The sequence below is a fragment of the Oratosquilla oratoria genome, chromosome 18 (genome assembly GCF_046742065.1).
Source record: "Oratosquilla oratoria isolate Oo_2021 chromosome 18, ASM4674206v1, whole genome shotgun sequence".
In the NCBI taxonomy this organism is placed as follows: domain Eukaryota; kingdom Metazoa; phylum Arthropoda; class Malacostraca; order Stomatopoda; family Squillidae; genus Oratosquilla; species Oratosquilla oratoria.
The window spans coordinates 59,607,164-59,631,121 of NC_134794.1; the positions used below are offsets into that span (position 1 = coordinate 59,607,164).

The window sequence follows — 23,958 nt, forward strand, 5'->3', positions numbered from 1 at the left end:
TAATAATCAAATTGTTATAGAGAAATAGAAGAAACTCCGGTTTTGGAGTTTATCTTGCCTGCATTAAGTCCACCTTATGTAACCACAACCATTATCAGTTACACCAGAGCAGTGGGCAGGAGGCAGGGATGACCCTTCATCCATGAGGAGCTGAGAGGAAAACAAGAGTGGTGGATGGGAGTGTGCCTTTTGACTTGGCTACCTCCCTTATAAGGGGGAAAAAGACTCTTGGTATATGGCATATAGAGAGAATTATAATAACTCCTGCCTCAATTTTCAATGGAAACCCACTGCCCTACAGAAGCCAGCAACAGTCCTATACATCTCTAAGGAGAAACGTTGAACTGTTGTTGAGCTACATTAGTGTTGGTGTTGCTTGTATCACTGGAGCTGCAGTGTCCAGCTTTCAAGCAGCTGTACCAAAGGTGAAGGCAGTGAAGAATGGATTGTGTCACCCCAAGAGGATGGATGGACAAGGATGACCCTTTATTCACAACACATGGGTGTTGGATGAAATGGGTGTATGTCCTGGCTTGCCCACCCATCTTTTAAAGAGGGAAAAGGCCTTTCGGTATATGTATGTTTTAAAAATAAGGTGTAAATCTCCATGAAGAACATAAAAACTATAGGATTATTAAAGCCAACAAAAATATTCACATTTATTTTCATTAGAAAATTAAAGTTAATAAACTAGGTCCTCCAGAAATGCCACCAGTATGGTTATATCTGGTTAAGTTGTACAGAGTTGGTGTTATCCATTTCGTATTCCTCTTTGACCAAGGTCATATTTTCATCAGGCTCTTCCTTTATTTGCACATCACATATACTAATATTTTCCAAACCCTCAGTAGCGAAAATATCTGGTTCTTGTTTAACTCTATCCAATTCCAACAGTTCCCATTCCTCCTTTACTACATCTGGCTTATCACACTCTTTACCTTTCTGTTCTTGTCTTTTTTTGTCAACTCCAGAAGACTTCTCCACATCAATTGTAGAACACCATTTCCTGACCTCAGCCCTATCAACACACACCATTGGCCGATCAAACAGATGACCGTTATTATAGGTATTCACTTCAGCCTTATCAACAAACACCACTGGATGAGTATCCCGTTTTTTGCTATGAATGTTCACTTCAGCCCTATCAATGAATACCATTGGTCTTTCAAGTTTGCGATTATTAATGTATGAACTCACTTCAGCCTTATCGATACAAACCATTGGGCGATTAAACTGGCAGCTAATATCATGGGGATTTGTAATACAAGAATTCACTCTATTTTCAGGACTTTTGTGTATTTGCTCTTCAGTTTGAATGCAACTATTAACTTTACCTGGAGATTTTTTAATCAATCTAGGTTTCTTGGAGCTTTCTGTAAGTACTGCTGTAGGATTTTTTCTTACCTGTAATAAAGAAAAATTCAATTACAAAAAGTAAAAAAAAAAAAATTTCCTAGTGGAAAAAAACTACTGCAGTTACACTAACAATTCTGAAACTGACAAACAACACTATCAATACTATCACAATTACCATACCACTACTACCACCAACCAATACTGGGATATTGACTGTATAACAATATTAATTTTCAGACCTTTAGTGGAACCTCTATGGATCAGTCAATGAGCACTTGTCTATGTCAAAAACAAATTTCATGTGGCTAATGAAGGGTACTGAAAGTGATGGGCTGCAAGATGGACATCAGAAAAATTCATCACCCTATTGCCCATTTTCGAAACCAAGATCTATCAACTTTGATTATATTTCCTCCACCTCTTCACATAAGGAAGGCCAACACTCGGCAACAGTCTCCCTCCTGCTACTTTAAGCTAGTGTCAGAAACAACCTACACAATGATACAACACATGCAATAATCCAGAGATGTGGGAATAATTTTATGCCTTTTCCTATTTGGCTACCTCCCTTGTAAGGGGGAAAAAGCCTTGGTAAATGTATTTTTTTCCTTTCAGTTACCTTCTTGAATCTTTCCTTTACCACTCCTCAGTCTCCCCCTCTTCATTTATCTATGCTCCTGTGGTGGGGAGGTTAAGAATGTTGCCACTGTGTTCCTATGTGTCACAGATAGTAACTAACTGAGATGGAAAGAGGGGACTGGGAATTCCCATTTCTGTAAAGTTCTTCTGCAAATAGTCAATGCAAAAGAGGGTCTGGGAAGAAGCCTAACCAATGAATGAGTCAATCAATCAATCCTTTGTCCCAGATCTTTACTGTAGAAGAACCATGGATCCTAGGTAACTGGTAACAGCCACTAGATTAATCCATAAGTCACCCAATAGATTGTTTGACATATTGGTGTACAGGAAAATGGAGCAGGTAAAATGTTATAGATATCTGGGGATTGATGCATGAAAGAGGAAGACTATAGGAAGAGATCAATTACAGGGAAGACAGGGGAGAGAGAGAAGGTAGAGGTGCCCTAAGAGCAATATAGAGAAATAAAAGTATGCCCATGGAAGCAATGACAGCAATGTTTAAAGTATCATTCATGTTGACTATTTATATTATCTATGTATGAGAACGGATGTAAAGAAAAGATTATATGAAGGAGTAATTGTGTTAACAACACTGTATGGGGTGGAGACTTAGAATTTAAGAGAGGCAGAAAGGAGTAGTTTAAATGTATTTGAGATGATGTGTCTGAGAAGCACTGTAGGGGTTACAAGGTTGGATAGTGAGAAATGAGATGAGAAGGAGAGCAAGGGTGGAAGAAAAAGAGATGAGATAGGGCTGATGAAAGAGTATTGTGATAGTTTGGACACATGGAAAGAATGAGTGAAGAAAGATTACTTAGAAGTGTGGAAGGCAGAGATGGATGGAGTGAACCTTAGGGGATGACCGAGGATGAGATGGATGGATGGGGTGAAAGGTCTGAACAAGTGGTGTGTCTGTTGAGCAAGGAAGGGAACAGGCAAGGGATAGGGGTGAATGAAGAATGGATGTGTATGGATTTATTGCAGCTCGAAGGGATTTTTTACCCATCTTCTGTCTTCTCTATGCCTGTTGAGCAACAATGGGAGGGGGAGGATGAGTGAGGAGTGGTTGTGTGTGGATATTTTGGCAGAGCCTGAAGAGATTTCTCCCTGCCTTCTCTATTTGTCCACATGAGGGGGACAAAGAGGGGGGGGGGTCACCAATTAAATGAAATGGCCTTATTGTATTACTTCTGACCCAGGTGGTGGGCAGAAGATAGGGATGATCCTTCATCCAAGAATAGCTAAAATGAGAGGGAAACACGGGGGATGAATGAGAGTGGAATGGATGGGAGAGGGTGTGTGCCTATTAATTGACTACCTCTCTTATAAGGAGGAAAAAGCCATATTATGTAGATAGATGTAAGGAAGTGAGATATAGATGATGACGGCAAGAGAGAGAGAGAGAAATGCGAAGGCAATGTAAATGAGGTGCCTGGGAGCTATGTATGGAGTAACAACATATGATTAAGAAAAGATTTATTGGATTTATGAAGGACTGGGGTAAGAACCAACAGATTAACCTCTTCACTCCGGGGCACATTGCACATCTGGCAGCATTAGCTGCCCGACATGTGATGTTGCGTCATAATAATAGCATTATAAAAAATAAAGTCAGTGCTCAATCGTTCGTTCTCTTTCACCCATGTATTTTGATAACCATAGAAAATTGATGAAGCCAGTTTAGAGAGAATGGAAATTACGTAGGTATGACTACAATAAATATAATCAAGATGCCGACGTCGGCATCATCGAGTACCCACTTGCTCCTCATGCCGCCTACGTAGGCGTCACCGCATGGAAGTGGTTAACCTGCTATCTTTGATTACTCACTAAAGTGGGTGCTATTAACCTGATTTCCCCCTTGGCCTCCTACTTAAGATAAGGCAGCACCAAATCCTATGAACTGTCAATATGCAAGCAATCTCTAACCCCCCAAAGAAAAAAAGAATATATATATATAAATATATATATGTATATATATATATATACATATATATACACATATATATACATATATATACATATACATATATTATTGTACTTTTCTACAAAGTTATTTAATATACTTTAAAAATATTACATAATATCCTCTATTTACATCAGGAGTGCAGTGCCAATTTTATAGGTGCCACAGCTCTGGAGAGCCTGGTAAATACCTGCCATCCCTATCATGTTTCTATATACAGTGGGCCCACTGTATGTCAAATATTTTGTGTTTGCACTCACTAATACTCATAAAATAAATATAGTTATAAAGCAAATAAAGAAAAAAGAGCCACCCACTTGCAAAGGTGCCAGAGTACTGCTCTGGCAAGCTCCAGCAGCACTGCACCTCTGATATACATGTAACTGTAAGTTATCTCTGTGAATACATATGGGTAAAGAGGTCATCATAATCTATGATGATCAAGAGTATTTATGAATAACCACAAATACCCTCATCAAGGTATATAGAACCATAAGGGACAGCAAAATCTAAAGTGACCCAAAGCAGCTAGGAATGTGTTGAAACTAGGAAATAAATAATAAATTAGGTAAGGCAGAGAAATCAATCCCTGTGCTATTGTCCAATATGTACAATGGTAAATACTGAATTATTCCCCTATTTTTGAAAAGCTCAATGAATTCTAAATTTAAAGTCTTTTCAGACAGCTGATGGTTATGTCCCCTATGTTTCCTTACTGAGGTGAAACAACAAAGAAAGTATGCCTGTACCTCTGTGTCCTGTGGCCCATTATTGTAACAGCAAAAACAGCGTCTGACTGCCTGTGAAGCATAAGAAATTCATGAGTACAATTACATGTGTATACTACCTCCTAATGAAGTTATAAACAAAAGAAAAAAAAATTATATGAATTTATACAAGGATAAATTCCTACATGATACAGTAACAGCAATTGTAGCCTTTGCAACACATCTCTTAACTTAGTCCTAGCATTTGCTTTATTTATTCATTTATTCATGCTGTGCCTTGCTCCACTGCCTTCAACCTGAGTAATGTATACTGTGTTGTTGGCATGCATGATTGCATACAATACTGTCTTCCATAATGTGTTGCATCCTGGACAGTTATCTGTGATGCGGTCATCCAATCTCTTCTGGTAGCTTACAAGGGCTGGATGGTGGCCACCCTGCAGTTTGGCCAGGTGGACTCTGTCCTTTTGGTGGAGAGAGGATTCAGAGGGATGGATATCTGGGGGTCTGGCATGCATCAATGTATTTTCTTTCAGTTTACTGATGAAACACTGGGTGATATGGATATGCTTCTGGAGGCTGGTGGTTGTGGAGGAAAAGAAGAGAGTATATGTGTGTGATATAGATATTTAGATGTTTTAATGTTTATTGGCATGTGTATTTACCTAGTTATTTTATGGGAAGGGGAGCTATACTAATGGTGACCAATTTAATAAGTCCTCTCTTTCAAGGCGTTCTTTTCCTTTCATAATTCTGTAGCTGGTTAGTATGTCCCCTCGTTCTCTTCTTTGTTCCCGGGTCAGCAATTCCAGTTTGGCCAGTCTTTGTTCATATGTTAGGTTTGAAAGTGTTGGGGGGCCATCTTTGTCATTGCTCTTTGTATTCTTTCTAATTTTCTTATATTCTTTTTGTACCGGGTGACCATATCAGTGCTGCATATTCCAGTTTTTGCCTTACCAGTGTTTGTAATATTTTTTTTTTATCCTTTCCTTATCCAGGTATTTAAAAGCCATCTTTATTGATCTCAAAAAATTATATGTTTCTCCGACTATTTTATTTATATGTTTATCTGGCGACATATGATGAGAGGGATGGTGGAGGGGTGTGGAGTGTATTCAGGGATGGAATGGGTGGGAATGATTTTATGCCTATTCCTTTTTGGCTACCTTCCTTGTAAGGGGGAAAAAGCCTTAGTATATGTATATGTATCTGGCGACATGTCTTTGGTGATGATTACTCCTAGGTCCCTTTCAAAATTGACTTTCTTTACTTCTTTTCCATCAATTTTATACTCTCTTGATATCCTATTCTTGCTTTTCTCAAATTTGATTATACTGCATTTCTTGATGTTGAATGTGTGTGTTCTGCTATGTAGTATTTACCCAATTGCAATATACATGAAAGCAGCAATGCTCACTGGGTTCTGTCTCCTATTCTCTAATTTTCTACTTAAGACTCAAATTCATGTACAGTTCCAGTCAAATCTATTTCTTTGATTTCCAATTATCATATTTAGATTTGAACTCATGTATTGTTTGAGCTTGGGCTATATCACCTGAGCTATTCCACATATTTATACATCTATATGAAAATCTGTATTCCTTCACATCCTTTCGACATGTGGTCTTTCTTTATTAACTTCCATGACCTCTTAATGCCCTTCCATCTTTAATCAAATCTCTTCTATCAATGCAGTCTATACCCTTTAGTGACCTGAACACTGTAATCATGTCACCTCTTCCTCTTCGATCTTCTAAGTTGGTAGACCCAGTACTTCTAGTCTTTCCTCATATGGTTTATTTGCCAGGCTGGGACCAGTTTGGTTACTGCCCTTTGTATTCTCTCAATCTTGCTTATATCCTTCACTCTGTGTGGGGACCATACTTCTGATGCATATTCCAGTCTTGGACATATCAGGGTTTCAATGAGTGTAGTGGGTGTGCTGCGTTATTGGAGGCTGCATCAAGTGTTTGTGTGCCTCTCATGTCATGGTGATCCCTGACTTTGAGGACTTTCATTTCATGGTGTAAATGGTCTGCAGGAGTTGTATTTGTACAGCCTGTAATTGTCTTTAGGGTTTTGTTTTGTATGGTCTGTAGGGTGTTGTGATGTTTTTGTGAGATTAGGGGCCCATGTGGGGCTTGCATAATTCATCACTGAACAAATGTGTATTTACTTAGTTGCAGCCTACAGTAAGGGGAACTACGCTCATGGTGTCCCATATCTGTATCTTGCAATGTCAAAATTACTCTTAAATTCATGTATATTTTTTGCACACACTATTGATTCCTCTAGTTTGTTCCATACATCCACTGCTCTGTGGGGAAAGCTGTTCTTTTTCATGTCTCTTCTATAACTGTCCTTTTAGAGCTTCCTTCCACATCCTCTTGTATTTCACTTATCCCAATTTAATAAGTCTTCTCTATCAAGGTCTTCCATACCTCTCATGATTCTAAAGTCAAAAAGTCACCTCTTTCTCTTCTCTGTTCCAGAGTTGGTAATTCTAGTTTTGACAAACTCTCTTCATATGACAGTTTTGAAAATGTTGGGGCCATCTTTGTAGTTGTTCTTTGGATTCTCTCTCTTCTCTTTCCTTTTTTTTTCCTGGGTGACCATAGTGTCACTACATACTCCAGTCTTAGTCTAATCAGTGTGACTAGTATTTTCTTCACCATTTCTTCATCAAAGTAAGTAAAAGCCACTTTTATTGATCTTAGCATGTTGTAGGCTTCTCTGACAATTTTGTTTAGCTGCTTATCAGAGGATATGTCCTTTGTGATGATTACTCCCAGGTCTTTTTCAGATCCCATTTTTTTTTACTTCCTTTGCACCATTTTATATTGTCCTGATATCCTTTTTTTTTCTTTTTTTTTCTTTCCAAATTCCATTTCTTAATGTTAAAGTCCACTTCCCACTTCTGACTCCATTCTCAAACCCAGTTCAGATCTCTCTGTAGCAACTCACAATCAGCTTCAGTACTAACTTTCTTCAACAGTTTTCAGTCATCTGCAAAGAAGCTCATGTAACATTCCACACCCTCATCCACATGGACAGAACACGATCATTCCAAATTACTAGAAGATACTAAACATGAACTAACTGATATACTGAAAGAAAGAGGAAATACAGTAATTATGGGTGATTTTAATTCAAAAGAAATATGTTGGGAAGAGATGACAGTTAAGGGTGGAGAGGACATATGGGGCAGCATGCTACTCGATATGACCATTGAATACACAATGACTCAATGGATAGAGGAAAATACCAGATACAGAAACAATGAGGAACCTTCGAGACTGGATTTAATATTTACATCAGAACCCAACATTATAGACAGAATAGATTACGAAACACCAATAGGAAAGAGTGACAATGTACTAATAGAATTCAAACTAAAAGAGCAAATAGACCTAAGAAATGAGAAACATAGAATAGGAAGACCAGTGTACAACAAAATTAATTTTGAGATGCTTAAAAAATTCTTTTGTAATGCAAACTGGGAAAAATTCCTAAATGAAGAAACAAGGATGGAAGAGAAATGGAATATACTAAAAGAAATTTATAATGAGGGTTTGACCAAATATATTCCACAACAAAAGCAAGAAAGATACAAAAAGAATTGGTACAACAAAAAATGTAGTGAAGCCAAGGATAAAAGAGACAAAGCCTGGAAAAAATGGAGGGAAAAAAAAAAAAAAAAAAAAGCAAATGGCTAACATACATCAAACTAAGAAATGATTATGTAAAAATATACAGAGAAGAAAAGAGAAATTATGAAAAGGAAATAATAGAAAAATGCAAGGAACCTAAACTATTTTATAGATATGTGAATGGTAAACTAATAAAACAAACAAGATATAGAAAAGTTGTGCCAAGGAAGTTATGAATACACAGAACAAGAAATGGCAGAAGTTATGAGCAACCACTTCAAATCAGTTTTCACAATTGAGAACACACCTAAATGTGAGGGAATAGAGACAGAAATCCCCCCCAATGAAGGAAATAACTTTAACAAATAAGGAAATCAGCAACCAAATAAAAAAAAAAATTATCTCAGAAAATCACATGGTCCGGATGGAATTGCAAATTGGATATTGAAGGAATGCGTAGAGGAATTAACAGATAAAATACACACTATAATCAAATGCTCGCTCAAAGAAGGTAAGGTACCACAAGTGCTTTACTTGCTCTCATCATTTTAATAATGTAATCGCCTTTCCCTCCCTATCTTCCTTCACATTTAACAACTCCCTAAAATACTCTGCCCATCTTCCTCTTACTGCCATTTTTCATTATCACCTCTTCATCTGCACTTTTTACTTTTCTTCTCTATCTGATATACCTCCCCTTCCTCTTAATTTCCTTCCAAAACACCTTTTTATTACTTTCAAAATTTTCTGTCACACTCTAACCTTATTTCACATCTACCCTCTTCTTTGCCTCCATTATCCTATACTTTACTTCTCTTTTCTTTGTACCTCTTATATCATTCTCATTCTATTTTGCAACCAAACTGTGAATGCTCACTTCTCTTCTACAACCTTCTTTGCTTCATCATCCCACCACTCATTACCCTTCTTTCTATTTCCTCCCATCCTCCTTGTTCCAAACACCTTGTGACTCCCTTGAAACATCCCCATTCCTCCTCCACTCCTAGTTCTACTCTATCCTTCACTCCCTCCCACTCCTCTCTCAACTTCTTCTTGTCCTCCTCCTCCTTTTCTTTCTCATTTAAGCAGTTAAATCTAAGCACCTCCCTACCTTCTGTCTTTTTCCTTTTTCTCCATCTATCCTCCACTCTCAACTTATTACCTTCCACCAAAAAATCTGATATTTCCCCACTCTCTCCCCTTTGAACATGTACATACAAAACTCTTCCTACTCTTCTGTAGTCCATTAAAGCCCTATCTCGCACCCTTTCATCCACCACCCTCTCCCATGTGTACTTATACTTGGCTTTCTTCCTAAACACGGTATTTGCTATCTTCAACTCTCTCTAAATCTTTTCAACTTTGTAAGAATTTCACTTGGAAGCTCGCTGGCTGAGCGGGTTAGGGTGTCGTTACTTGCGGCGAAGGTCGAGGTGAGGGCGGTTCGAATCCTGCCACCAGCTTAGTTGAACCAAGGGCATGGTTTATTAAATTCCACGCTACAAAGCCCTCTGTGAGGGGCAATGTCCTAGCCTCCCAATAGGGGGAGTGTGTGACGTTAAACCATAACATCATCATCAAGAATTTCACTTACCTCCATGGTAAAGTAACCAACTTGAGACTCGTCTTCTTTTTCAAACTCATTCTCTCTACTATATTGATTAGTTTTTCCAATGGACTTACCTTTTTGGGCGTGAAGCCTTTGAAATAATTTATTATCAGTGTAGATACACCAATGAAAGACAACACTTTGTGATATAAATAAAATAGTGTGTGTGTATTTACCTAATTGTCGTATACAGGAAAGGTGCAATTCTCATTGGGTCCCATCTCCTATTATCTAATTTTCTAACATACCTAGACTCAAATTCATGTATGGTTCCAACTTAATCTATATCTTTGATTTCCAATGATCATATTTAGATTTGAATTCATGTATTGTTTGAGCTTGGGTTATATCACTTTCTAAGCTATTCCACATGTTTATACATCTATATGGAAAACTGTATTTCTACACATCCTTTCCACATGTGGTCTTTCTTAATTCACTTCCATGACCTCTTCCATGTGTGTGTGTGTACATAGATTTACCTAATTGTAAATTGGATATGTATTTACCTAGTTGTATTTTACGGGAAGGGGAGCTATGCTCGTGGGGTCCCGTCTTCATTTCTCATTTTATCTAAACAATTTTTAAATTCATGTATTGTTTTTGCACACACCACTTTCTCATCTAACTTGTTCCAACTGTCTATTACTGTGTGGAAAGCTGTTCTTTTTCAAATCTCTTCTATAGCTGTCTTTTTTTATTTTCTTTCCGTGTCCTCTTGTATTTCTGTCATCCCATTTTATCAGATTCTCTCTATCAGTAATTTCTATGCCTTTCATGATTCTGTAAATAGCTATCAAATCTCCTCTCTCTCTTCTTTGCTCTAGTGTCTGTAGTTCAAGTTTTTGTAGTCTCTCTTCATATGATAGTTTTGAGAGTGTTGGTGCCAGTTTTGTAATTGCTCTTTGTATTCTTTCAAGTTTTTTTATACATTTTTTTGTACTTGGTGACCATATTGTTGCTGCATATTCTAATCTTGGTCTTATCAGGGTGATTAGGATTTTCCTCACCATTTCTTCATCCAGGTGTGTAAATGCCACTTTGATTGTTCTTATTAAATTATAAGTTTCTCCAAAAATCTTATTTATATGTTTTTCAGGTGACATATTATTCATAACAATGACTCCCAGGTCCTTCTCATTTTCTACTTTTTTTATTCCTTCTTCTCCCAAATTATATGATCCTGTTATTCTGTTTTTGCTTTTTCCAAATTCCATTATACTACACTTTTTTGTATTGAACTCCATCTCCCACTTCCTACTCCATTCCTGTACTTTATTTAGATCTCTCTGTAGTGATTCACAATCTTCTTCAGTTTTCACTCTTTTCAGTAGTTTTGCATCATCTGCAAAGAAGCTCATATAGCTTTCAATTCCTTCATCCATATCATTAATATATATAGCAAACATTATTGGGGCCAGGACTGTTCCCTGCGGGACACCGCTTATTACTTCATTCCATTTTGAGTGCTGGTTTCTTATCACTACTCTCATTTTTCTTTCTTGCAAAAAGTCTTCCATCCAATTTAGTAATTTACCTTGTATTCCTCCTTCAGATTCTAGTTTCTTAAGCAACTTCTTATGTGGTACTTTGTCAAAAGCTTTTTTTAGGTCTAGAAATGCACAATCAGCCCATCCATCTCTTTCTTGTATTATATCTATTAGCCTTGAATAGAAACATATTAAATTGGTGACGCATGATCGTCCTTGTCTGAATCCAAATTGCCTTGGATTTAGTACGTTGTTTTTTTCCAAGTATTTTACCCATCTATTTTTGATAATTCTTTCACAAATTTTTGCTATTGTACTTGTTAGAGAGACTGGTCTATAGTTGGTAGGTTCTTCTTTATTTCCTCCTTTATATATAGGTACTATATTTGCTTTTTTCCAATCTTCTGGAACTTTTCCTTCTTTCAAGGAACTGCTTATTATGCTACGTATTTTGTCTGCCAGTTCATTCCTGCATTCTTTCAGAATCCAGTTTGCTATTTCATCTGGTCCATGTGATTTTCTGACATCAAGATTACTCAATTGTATCAATATTTCATTCTTTGATACTTCTATTTTTTCTATAGGGGGGACTTTCTCTTTCCAATCAATCTCTTCAGGTTGTATGTTCTCCCTTGTAAACACTGATTTAAAATGTTTGTTCATAATTTCCGCCATTTCCATTTCCTCAGTGTATTCAACTCCCCCTTGTCTTAATTTCTCCAAGTCCTGTTTGTTTTTCAGTTTATTGTTTACAAATCTGTAGAATAGTTTTGGTTGATCTTTACATTTTTCTATGACGTCTTTTTCATATTTTCTCTTTTCCTCTCTGCACGTTTGTACATATTCATTTCTATAACTGGTATATATTTTCCATTTTTTAGGTTTTCTGTCTTTTTTCCATCTGGTCCAGGCTTTGTCTCTTTTGTCTTTTAACTCCCTACAACTTTTGTTGTACCAGCATTTTACATATTCTTTTTCTTGTTTTTGTCTTGGGACATACTTTTCCACTCCTTTTTTGTAAATTTTTGTCAAAATATTCCATTTCTTTTCCACTGATGTTTCTTCTTTGTATATTTCTTCCCAGTTTTCTTGTTGAAAGAATTCTATTATTTTATCAAAGTTTGTTTTTTCATACATCATTCTTCCTTTTCTATATTGTTCATTTCTTTTCATATATTTTTCTTCATTAAGTTCCAGTTCAATCAATATGTGGTCACTTTTACCTATTGGTGTTTTATATTCAATCTTGTCCACTATTCTAGGTTCAGATGTAATTAATAAGTCTAGTCTCGATGGTTCTTCTTCATTTCTATACCTAGTGTTCTCCTGTATCCATTGTGTCATTGTGTGGTCAATAATCATCTCAAGTAGAGCGTTTCCCCATGAGTCGTCTCCACCCTTTACTGTCATTTCTTCCCAGCAGATTTCTTTGCAATTAAAGTCGCCCATCATAACTATTCTTCCTCCATCTTCCATTATTTTATTTAATGTTATCTTTGTGTCCTCTAACATACTTTTATGTTCACTCTCCTCCCATGAGGCTGTTTTTGGAGGCACATAATTTATCACAAATTTTCTGCTCTTCTTATCTCTGTCTTCCACTTCTATCATAATCATCTCTACTGTATTCTTTCCATATATGACACCTTTCACGTTTATATCCTTCTTAGTCAGGAACATAACTCCACCCCCTTGCTTTTTCTCTCTGTTTCTAATCCAATAATTGTATGCATCATGTCCTACACTGTTGGGTGGTAGTGGGCCTTTTAATTTTGTTTCTACAATTCCCATTATGTCCGGTTCTTTTTCCTTCAAATAATCATTCAGCTCATTCAATCCTGTTATTAATCCATCTATATTTGTGTAAGACACTCTTAGTTTTCTGCCACTTCCATTGTGTTCTCTGTTTCCCTTATGTTTTTCTTTTGTATGTCGAACTTCCTTAGTTTCATGATCACTACTCTCCAATAGAATCTCTCTTTCTCTGACTCCGTTCTGTTCTCGTTTTTTGCCTTAGCTTCCAGTCTTTTCTGCTTTTCTTCCTCTCTTTCCTCTTTATTCATTTCTCTTTTTATCCGTATCTTTTTGTATTGTTTACTTGTTGATTGTTTCCCTGTTTTGGATAAGATATTCTCTGCCGTTGTTTGTGACTTGAATTTAATCTTAATTGGTCTGGTCTTGTCTGTGCTATACTTTCCGAGTCTAAATTTCTCTTCGATTTGTTTCATAATTTCTGGTTCATCTTCCTGAACTGATTCTAGTAATTGGCTTACTTTTTCATTTTCCTCTTTGATTCTTGTGGTTCTATCTGTGTTGTGTTTCTCTTCCATTCCTAATATAATTATACATTTCTTCTTGTCTGCTAAATCTCTTACTATATTCTCCTTTTGTCTCATCACTTTAATAACTGAGTCTTCAGTATGTTCTTTCAATTGCTGTTTGACTATGTCAGTGAATGAAACCTTATTTCCTTCTTGGGTTTTCTTCCAATTTTTACTTTCTTTAGCTATTGTTTCTCTGTTTTCTTTACTATTCTTCTTCAATTCCTCATTCTCCACCTTTACATCTCTTAACTGTCTTTTTAGGTCTTCTATTTCATCAGTTAAGTTTTTATTCGCCTTTTCTAGTTCTTCCAATCTTTCAACCCTTTGTAAAATGGTGTTCATATGACCTAACCTACTCTCCAAGTCCTCGATCACCTTATCAACCTTCTTCTCTAGTCTTGTCAGTCGGGGGGGGGTTTGTGTCCCCCCCACTCTCTTTAAATCCCTTGAAAATATTCTCATCACTTTCTACTGTATTGTTCCTATCTATACTTCTAATCTTTACATTCTTATTAGACATTCCGTCGTCCTCCAGCTCGTCTTGCGGTCGCTTGTTTACTTTTCGGCGGTCTGTTAGGGCCAAGTCCTCTACATCCTCATTTCCTTCCATTTCCCCAGCAATCCCTCCCCTTTTCCTCTTTCCTTACTTTCCCACTACCCCACGAGCAATTTCCCCCCACCCTGTAAATACAAAAAGGCACTTCTCTTTGCGTTGGGATCCACAATCGGCACTTTTCTTCAGAACGTTCTTCAAGCCGTCCGTTCGTTGAAAGTGTATTTACCTAGTTGTACCTAGTTGTACCTAGTTGTATTTTACGGGAAGGGGAGCTATGCTCGTGGGGTCCCGTCTTCATATCTCATTTTATCTAAACTATTTTTAAATTCATGTATTGTTTTTGCACACACCACTTTCTCATCTAACTTGTTCCAACTGTCTATTGCTCTGTGAGGAAAGCTGTTCTTTTTAAAATCTCTTCTATAGCTGTCTTTTTTTATTTTCTTTCCGTGTCCTCTTGTATTTCTGTCATCCCATTTTATCAGATTCTCTCTATCAGTAATTTCTATGCCTTTCATGATTCTGTAAATAGCTATCAAATCTCCTCTCTCTCTTCTTTGCTCTAGTGTCTGTAGTTTAAGTTTTTGTAGTCTCTCTTCATATGATAGTTTTGAGAGTGTTGGTGCCAGTTTTGTAATTGCTCTTTGTATTCTTTCAAGTTTTTTTATACATTTTTTTGTACTTGGTGACCATATCGTTGCTGCATATTCCAATCTTGGTCTTATCAGGGTGATTAGGATTTTCCTCACCATTTCTTCATCCAGGTATGTAAATGCCACTTTGATTGTTCTTATTAAATTATAAGTTTCTCCAAAAATCTTATTTATATGTTTCTCAGGTGACATATTATTCATAACAATGACTCCCAGGTCCTTCTCATTTTCTACTTTTTTTATTCCTTCTTTTCCCAAATTATATGATCCTGTTATTCTGTTTTTGCTTTTTCCAAATTCCATTATACTACACTTTTTTGTATTGAACTCCATCTCCCACTTCCTACTCCATTCTTGTACTTTATTTAGATCTCTCTGTAGTGATTCACAATCTTCTTCAGTTTTCACTTTTTTCAGTAATTTTGCATCATCTGCAAAGAAGCTCATATAGCTTTCAATTCCTTCATCCATATCATTAATATATATAGCAAACATTATTGGGGCCAGAACTGTTCCCTGCGGGACACCGCTTATTACTTCATTCCATTTTGAGTGCTGATCTCTTATCACTACTCTCATTTTTCTTTCTTGCAAAAAGTCTTCCATCCAATTTAGCAATTTACCTTGTATTCCTCCTTCATATTCTAATTTCTTAAGCAACTTCTTATGTGGTACTTTGTCAAAAGCTTTTTTTAGGTCTAGAAATGCACAATCAGCCCATCCATCTCTTTCTTGTATTATATCTATTAGCCTTGAATAGAAACATATTAAATTGGTGACGCATGATCGTCCTTGTCTGAATCCAAATTGCCTTGGATTTAGTACGTTGTTTTTTTCCAAGTATTTTACCCATCTACTTTTGATAATTCTTTCACATATTTTTGCTATTGTACTTGTTAGAGAGACTGGTCTATAGTTGGTAGGTTCTTCTTTATTTCCTCCTTTATATATAGGTACTATATTTGCTTTTTTCCAATCTTCTGGAACTTTTCCTTCTTTTAAGGAACTGCTTATTATGCTATGTATTTTGTCTGCCAGTTCATTCCTGCATTCTTTCAGAATCCAGTTTGCTATTTCATCTGGCCCATGCGATTTTCTGACATCAAAATTACCCAAGTGTGTCAATATTTCATTCTTTGTTACTTCTATTTCTTCCATAGGGGGGACTTTTTCTTTCCACTCAATCTCTTCAGGTTGTATATTTTCCCTTGTAAACACTGATTTAAAATGTTTGTTCATAATTTCTGCCATTTCCATTTCCTCAGTGTATTCAACTCCTCCTTGTCTTAATTTCTCTAAGTCTTGTTTGTTTTTCAGTTTATTGTTTACAAATCTGTAGAATAGTTTTGGTTGATCTTTACACTTTTCTATAACATCTTTTTCATATTTTCTTTTTTCCTCTCTGCACTTTTGTACATATTCATTTCTATAACCAGTATATATTTTCCATTTTTCAGGTCTTCTGTCTTTTTTCCATCTGTTCCAGGCTTTGTCTCTTTTGTCCTTTAACTCCCTACAACTTTTGTTGTACCAGCATTTTACATATTCTTTTTCTTGTTTTTGTCTTGGGACATACTTTTCCACTCCTTTTTTGTAAATTTTTGTCAAAATATTCCATTTCTCTTCCACTGTTGTTTCTTCTTTGTATATTTCTTCCCAGTTTTCTTGTTGGAAGAATTCTCTTATTTTATCAAAGTTTGTTTTTTCATACATCATTCTTCCTTTTCTATATTGTTCATTTCTTTTCATATATTTTTCTTCATTAAGTTCCAGTTCAATCAATATGTGGTCACTTTTACCTATTGGTGTTTTATATTCAATCTTGTCCACTATTCTAGGTTCAGATGTAATTATTAAGTCTAGCCTCGATGGTTCTTCTTCATTTCTATACCTAGTGTTCTCTTGTATCCATTGTGTCATTGAATGGTCAGTAATCATCTCAAGTAGAGCATTTCCCCATGAGTCATCACCACTCTTTACTGTCATTTCTTCCCAGCAGATTTCTTTGCAATTAAAGTCGCCCATCATAACTATTCTTCCTCCGTCTTCCATTATTTTAGTTAATGCTATCTTTGTGTCCTCTAACATACTTTTATGTTCACTCTCCTCCCATGAGGCTGTTTTTGGAGGCACATAATTTATCACAAATTTTCTGCTCTTCTTATCTCTGTCTTCCACTTCTATCATAATCATCTCTACTGTATTCTTTCCATATATGACACCTTTCACGTTTATATCCTTCTTAGTCAGGAACATAACTCCACCCCCTTGCTTTTTCTCTCTGTTTCTAATCCAATAATTGTATGCATCATGTCCTACACTGTTGGGTGGTAGTGGGCCTTTTAATTTTGTTTCTACAATTCCCATTATGTCCGGTTCTTTTTCCTTCAAATAATCATTCAGCTCATTCAATCCTGTTATTAATCCATCTATATTTGTGTAAGACACTCTTAGTTTTCTGCCACTTCCATTGTGTTCTCTGTTTCCCTTATGTTTTTCTTTTGTATGTCGAACTTCCTTAGTTTCATGATCACTACTCTCCAATAGAATCTCTCTTTCTCTGACTCCGTTCTGTTCTCGTTTTTTGCCTTAGCTTCCAGTCTTTTCTGCTTTTCTTCCTCTCTTTCCTCTTTATTCATTTCTCTTTTTATCCATATCTTTTTGTATTGTTTACTTGTTGCTAGTTTCCCTGTTTTGGATAAGATATTCTCTGCCGTTGTTTGTGACTTGAATTTAATCTTAATTGGTCTGGTCTTGTCTGTGCTATACTTTCCGAGTCTAAATTTCTCTTCGATTTGTTTCATAATTTCTGGTTCATCTTCCTGAACTGATTCTAGTAATTGGCTTACTTTTTCATTTTCCTCTTTGATTCTTGTGGTTCTATCTGTGTTGTGTTTCTCTTCCATTCCTAATATAATTATACATTTCTTCTTGTCTGCTAAATCTCTTACTATATTCTCCTTTTGTCTCATCACTTTAATAACTGAGTCTTCAGTATGTTCTTTCAATTGCTGTTTGACTATGTCAGTGAATGAAACCTTATTTCCTTCTTGGGTTTTCTTCCAATTTTTACTTTCTTTAGCTATTGTTTCTCTGTTTTCTTTACTATTCTTCTTCAATTCCTCATTCTCCACCTTTACATCTCTTAACTGTCTTTTTAGGTCTTCTATTTCATCAGTTAAGTTTTTATTCGCCTTTTCTAGTTCTTCCAATCTTTCAACCCTTTGTAAAATGGTGTTCATATGACCTAACCTACTCTCCAAGTCCTCGATCACCTTATCAACCTTCTTCTCTAGTCTTGTCAGTCGGGGGGGGGGGGGGTTTGTGTCCCCCCCACTCTCTTTAAATCCCTTGAAAATATTCTCATCACTTTCTACTGTATTGTTCCTATCTATACTTCTAATCTTTACATTCTTATTAGACATTCCGTCGTCCTCCAGCTCGTCTTGCGGTCGCTTGTTTACTTTTCGGCGGTCTGTTAGGGCCAAGTCCTCTACATCCTCATTTCCTTCCATTTCCCCAGCAATCCCTCCCCTTTTCCTCTTTCCTTACTTTCCCACTACCCCACGAGCAATTTCCCCCCACCCTGTAAATACAAAAAGGCACTTCTCTTTGCGTTGGGATCCACAATTGGCACTTTTCTTCAGAACGTTCTTCAAGCCGTCCGTTCGTTGAAAGTGTGTGTGTGTGTGTGTGACTAAGGTATGAATAGAAGAGTGGAATCTGGACAAGAAAGAAGAAATGCAGTAAGAAATGGAATTTAAATATTTGTACAATGGCAACTATAATTAAGATACAGACTGGGAAAATAAGATACTTTAAAAGATGACAAACAGATCCAAGAAACAGAACATAATCTAATAGGTGAAATTAAGTACAGACAAGTAATAGGATAGGAATCCATTCATGAGAACCCTTAAAGGTATATGATGCCAAGGGCATTGCAAAGGAGGAACAACTGTACACAGACAGAAAAAAGAAGAGGAAAGGAAATGTTTCCTTGTTTAATACTTACATATACCAAGGGGTTTTTCCTTCTAACCAGGAAGGCAGATAAAGTCAAAAGGCACAATTCCACTCCCACCCATTTCATCCCCATTCACCACCCCTCCCTCCCTTTCATCTTGGCTCCTCCTAAATGACAGGTCATCCCTGCAACTTGCCCATTGCCCTCGGTAAGCAATGCAGCAAGACACAGTACATCCACAGCAAGGCTGCTTCATTTAACTGACTCCCCCTCTCCTCCTCAAGCAGTAACATTGAAGATGGGGAGAAATCCCTTCAGGTTGCATCAAAATATCATTCTCACATAACTACTCCCTATGTTTAATACTTACTGAGGCAATATCACCATCTTCATCTCCATTTATGAAATCTGGGCCAGTTATGAATGTTCCTTTCCTTTTACGTATAGGTCGTCCATTTCTGTAGGATGTCTGCAGTAGTATAACATATTTTTTTCATTAATTTTATACATACATGACACCAGATATAAATCTAGTGGTATGTGGTTTACATCATTAGAAAAAAAAAAAAAAAGAATTGGCTAGGAAAGTGGTAATATAAATAAAAAATGCATGCTGTGCACATCCTGGCCTTCTTTGATAGCCTTATAAATGTAAATCATAAAAATCAAGATTTACTGGTGCTTATATTGTAGAGAAGACAGCTAATCAACATATAAGAATATAAAAATAAAGATTTAACAGTTATGACAAGGGAAGTACTAAAAATTCTTATTCAGTAAATACATACATCTTCTATATCTTCCTTTGAACAGACTGGGAATTTCTGCTGTGAACCATACTGAAATGCAAAAAATAAATAAATAAATAAAAATAAATAAATGAATTACATACCACAACACCCTATAAAACACATATTCAACCCAAGTGCCCCACCAACTTCAATACTCCCTGCATCTCATCATCTCCCATAACCCTATCATTATCTTCTCTCGTCACATTCACGTTCCGAGTATAGTCTCCATATTTGAAAAAGATCTGAATGCAATGTACAATCAATAAAAGTTTTGTCTTCCATAGGTATTTTCTCTGCCAAAACTTTTGATAGTTGTCATCTTTAAATATCTTCCAGGCATCTCCCACTGCCACAACCAGACCCTCACTAACTCTCATATTCAACAATTCCCTGAAATACTTTGCCCATATTCCCCTTACCACTAATTCCATTAACAGTGTCTATCTCCACCCTTTAACTTTTCCTCTCTACCTGACTCAACCACCCTCACTCTTTTCATTTACTTCCAAAACATATTATTCTTTTCAAAATATTTTCCAACCAATCCTCATAAGCTTGGTTCTTCTCTTCCCCCACCATTTATACATCACAAGTACACCATTATTGTCATCTTTATACCCACCTGTTCCAATCCCTCATGGAGACAGAGGGAGCCAGAGAGAGACATCATGATCCATCTCTACAATATTTCAACTTCTATGGGATTCCAGCATCAACTAGAATAGCTTAGAAGCTGATGTGACCAATCTAAATTGTAGCATAAGTTAAACTAGGTATAAATTCTATCCTGTGTATTACAATTACATACATACATATACCAAGGCTTTTTCCGTATATACCCCGTCTGGGGTATTGGCTGCTTGTTATTGTGGCAAAGTAGCATGCAGTCGATACTTTAGGGTCTATATGGGGTGCCCCTACGGACCAGAGCCACACATCATTTTGTCTATGATAGAAGAAATTCTGTTCATAGAGAAATGATGACACTTTTATACTACGACTGTCCCTCCGTTATGCTGTCCCCCAACCCCTTGTTGCTGTCCTGTACCATTTCTCTGAGTATTCTCTTTCTGTGATGGGGGAAAAGAATACTGCCATCAAGTATCCCACTTGGATCATAAGAGGCGAGAAGAAAGGGACGGGGAGAGGGACTAGGCCTCCTTCTCCTTGTAGCCCCACGGGGCATATTCCTAAAAAGAAAAGTGAAGGCATAAGGGGTGCTGGAGGGCCTCGGGCCAGCACCCTAAGGTTTGGGTCTTTTAATGTGCGTGGATGTGGTACAGATGAGAGTAAAAGGGAAGAGATAGGTAGTATGTTTGTGAGAAGTAAGATGGATGTGTTGGCTTTGAGTGAAACTAAGTTGAAAGGGAAGGGTGAGTGTAAGTTTGGGAGTGTAAGTGGGAGGTTATCAGGAGTGAAGAGAGGGCGAGGGAGGGAAGGGGTGGCTATTCTAGTAAGTGAGGAGATAGGTAAACAGGTAGTGGAGTGGAAGGAGGTTTCCTCAAGGATAATGTGGATGAAGGTGAAACTGGGAAAGGAGATGTGGGTCTTTGTAAGTGCATATGGGCCTGGCAGTGAGAAGAGCGTGGAAGAAAGGGAGGCCTTTTGGATAGATTTAAATGAGTGCATAGAGGATTTAGGAAGAAATGTCAATGTAATAGTACTGGGAGACCTTAATGCTAGGGTGGGAAATGGTCCAATCGATGGAGTGGTTGGGAAGTGTGGAGTTCCAGGAAAGAATCGTAGTGGAGAGTTGATGGTGGAAATGTGTCTAGAAAGAGAGTTGATGATAGCAAATACAGTGTTTCGGAAGAAAGTCAAGCATAAGTACACATGGGAGAGGGTGGTGGAGGGAAGGGTGGTAGATAGAGCGCTAATGGATTATGTAGTGGTAAATAGGATTATGATAGGAAGAGTTAAGGATGTACATGTGCTAAGGGGAGAGGGTGGGGGAATATCAGATCATTTTTTGGTGGAAGGTAAGCTCAGAGTGGAGGATAGATGGAGAAAGAGGAAAGGGACAAAAGGTAGGGAGGTGCTTAGAGTGAACTCCTTGAATGAAAAGGAAAAGGAGAAGGAGTACGAAAAGAAGCTGAAGGAGGAGTGGGAGGGAGTAAAGGATAGAGCAGAGATGGGTGTGGAGGAGGAATGGGGATGGTTCAAGGAGGGAGTCTTAAAGTGTGCAAGGATGGTGTGTGGAACAAGGACAGGGGGAAATAGAAGAAAGGGTAGTGAATGGTGGGATGAGGAAACAAAGAAGGTTGTAGAAGAGAAGAAGCGAGCATTCACAGATTGGTTACAAAAGAGGACGCGGGAGTCATATGAGACGTACAAAGAAAAGAAAAGAGAAGTAAAGCAAAAGGTAAAGGAGGCAAAGAGGAGAGCAGATGTGAAATGGGGTAGGAGTATGACAGAAAATTTTGAAAGTAATAAAAAGATGTTCTGGAAAGAAATTAAGAGAGGAAGAGGAGGCGAATCAAGTAGGGAAGAAAAGGTAAAAGGTACAGATGGAGAGATGATAATGGAAGAGATGGCAGTAAGGGGAAGATGGGCAGAATATTTTAGGGAGTTGCTAAATGTGAAGGAGGATAGGGAAGGAAAGATAGCTGCAGTGGGAAATGCGAAGAAAATGAGAGTGATGAGTGAGGAGAATGGAGGAGAAATAAGGAAGGATGAAGTGAAGGCAGTTGTAAAGATGATGAAAGCAGGTAAGGCACCTGGACTGGATGGATGCCATGCAGAATGTCTTAAAAATGGGAGGTTCAGTGATGGTGGACTGGTTGGTGAGGTTATTTAATGTTTGCTGGAGAGAGGGTAGAGTACTGGAGGACTGGAGAAGTGCCTGTATAGTTCCTCTTTACAAGGGAAAAGGGGACAAGTGTGAATGTAGTAGTTTCAGAGGGATTAGCCTGTTAAGTGTAGTAGGGAAGGCTTATGGGAGGATCTTAATTGAGAGGATTAGGAGAGGAACAGAAGGAGTAATTGGTGAGGAACAGTGTGGATTTAGGACAGGTAGAGGTTGTGTAGATCAGATCTTTGTGGTAAGACAGATATGTGAGAAAGCTATAGGAAAGGGGAAGGATGTTTTTTGGGCTTGTATGGATCTGGAAAAGGCTTATGATAGGGTAGACAGAAAGGCACTGTGGAAGGTTATGCAGATTTATGGGATAGGAGGAAAGCTTTTGGGAGCTGTCAAGAGTTTTTATGAGAGTAGTAGAGCATGTGTCAGGATTAGAAATGGAGAGAGTGAGTGGTTTGAAGTAAAGGTGGGACTTCGTCAAGGATGCGTTATGTCGCCCTGGCTGTTCAACTTATACATGGATGGGGTGGTGCGAGAGGTGAATGCTAGGGTAGTGGGTCAGGGATTGGAGATGGTTAAAGAAAATGGAGAAAAGTGAGAGGTGAGCCAGCTGTTGTTTGCGGACGACACTGCGCTTGTGGCAGGGTCAGAGGAGGGATTGAGGAAGCTGGTGGCAGCGTTTGGGAGAGTATGTGATAGAAGAAAGCTAAAGATAAATGTGGGTAAAAATAAGGTGATGAGATGTACAAGGGGTGAAAGTGGCAGTAGACTGGAAGTGAACTTTAAGGGAGAGCGACTGGAGGAAGTGGATAGTTTTAGATACTTGGGTGCAAGTGTAGCAGGAAAAGGTGGAGTGAAGGTGGAGGTAGAATGTAGATTGAGAGAAGCGAGTAAATGCCTTGGTGGTTTAAAGAGTGTAATGAGGAATAGACATTTGGGAATGGATGCGAAGAGGAGACTGTATGAAGGAGTGATTGTGCCAACAGCACTGTATGGGGCAGAAACGTGGAACATAAGAGAAGAAGAGAGAAGGAGTTTGAATGTGTTTGAGATGAGGTGTCTGAGAAGTATGGTGGGGGTTTCTAGGCTGGATAGAGTGAGAAATGAGGAGGTGAGGAGGAGAACAGGGGTGAAAAAGGATTTGGGAGATAGGGTTGATGAAAGAATATTAGGATGGTTTGGACACATGGAAAGAATGAGTGAAGAAAGACTAGTAAAAGAGGTGTGGAAGGCAGATGTGGAGGGAGTGAACATGAGGGGACGTCCTAGGATGAGGTGGATGGATGGGGTGAAGGGGGCTTTGGGGAAGAGGGGAACGTCTGTTGAGGAAGGAAGGGAGAGGACGGAAGACAGAGGTGAGTGGAGAATGGTTGTATATGGATGATGTTGTGATTGCATGAGGAGGAATGGGCGGGGGGGTGGGGTA

At 37.8% G+C, this 23,958-nt stretch overlaps 1 protein-coding gene across 2 annotated transcripts in view; it reads right to left on the reverse strand.

The window, feature by feature from the left end:
- Nucleotides 1-646: 646 nt before the first annotated feature.
- The window catches only part of LOC143035288 (uncharacterized), a 29,223-nt gene continuing 5,911 nt past the window's right edge, over nucleotides 647-23,958 (reverse strand). Inside the window, exons 2-5 of one of the 2 annotated variants that reach the window (XM_076202161.1) lie at nucleotides 19,727-19,777; nucleotides 19,309-19,407; nucleotides 4,711-4,761; nucleotides 647-1,404 (exon numbers count right to left, since the gene is read on the reverse strand). In XM_076202161.1, coding sequence (XP_076058276.1) covers nucleotides 721-1,404; nucleotides 4,711-4,761; nucleotides 19,309-19,407; nucleotides 19,727-19,777 — 885 coding nt within the window. In that variant the 3' untranslated portion in view covers nucleotides 647-720. The remainder of the gene's footprint in view (nucleotides 1,405-4,710; nucleotides 4,762-19,308; nucleotides 19,408-19,726; nucleotides 19,778-23,958) is intronic. The other variant, XM_076202162.1, reaches the window with a different exon arrangement.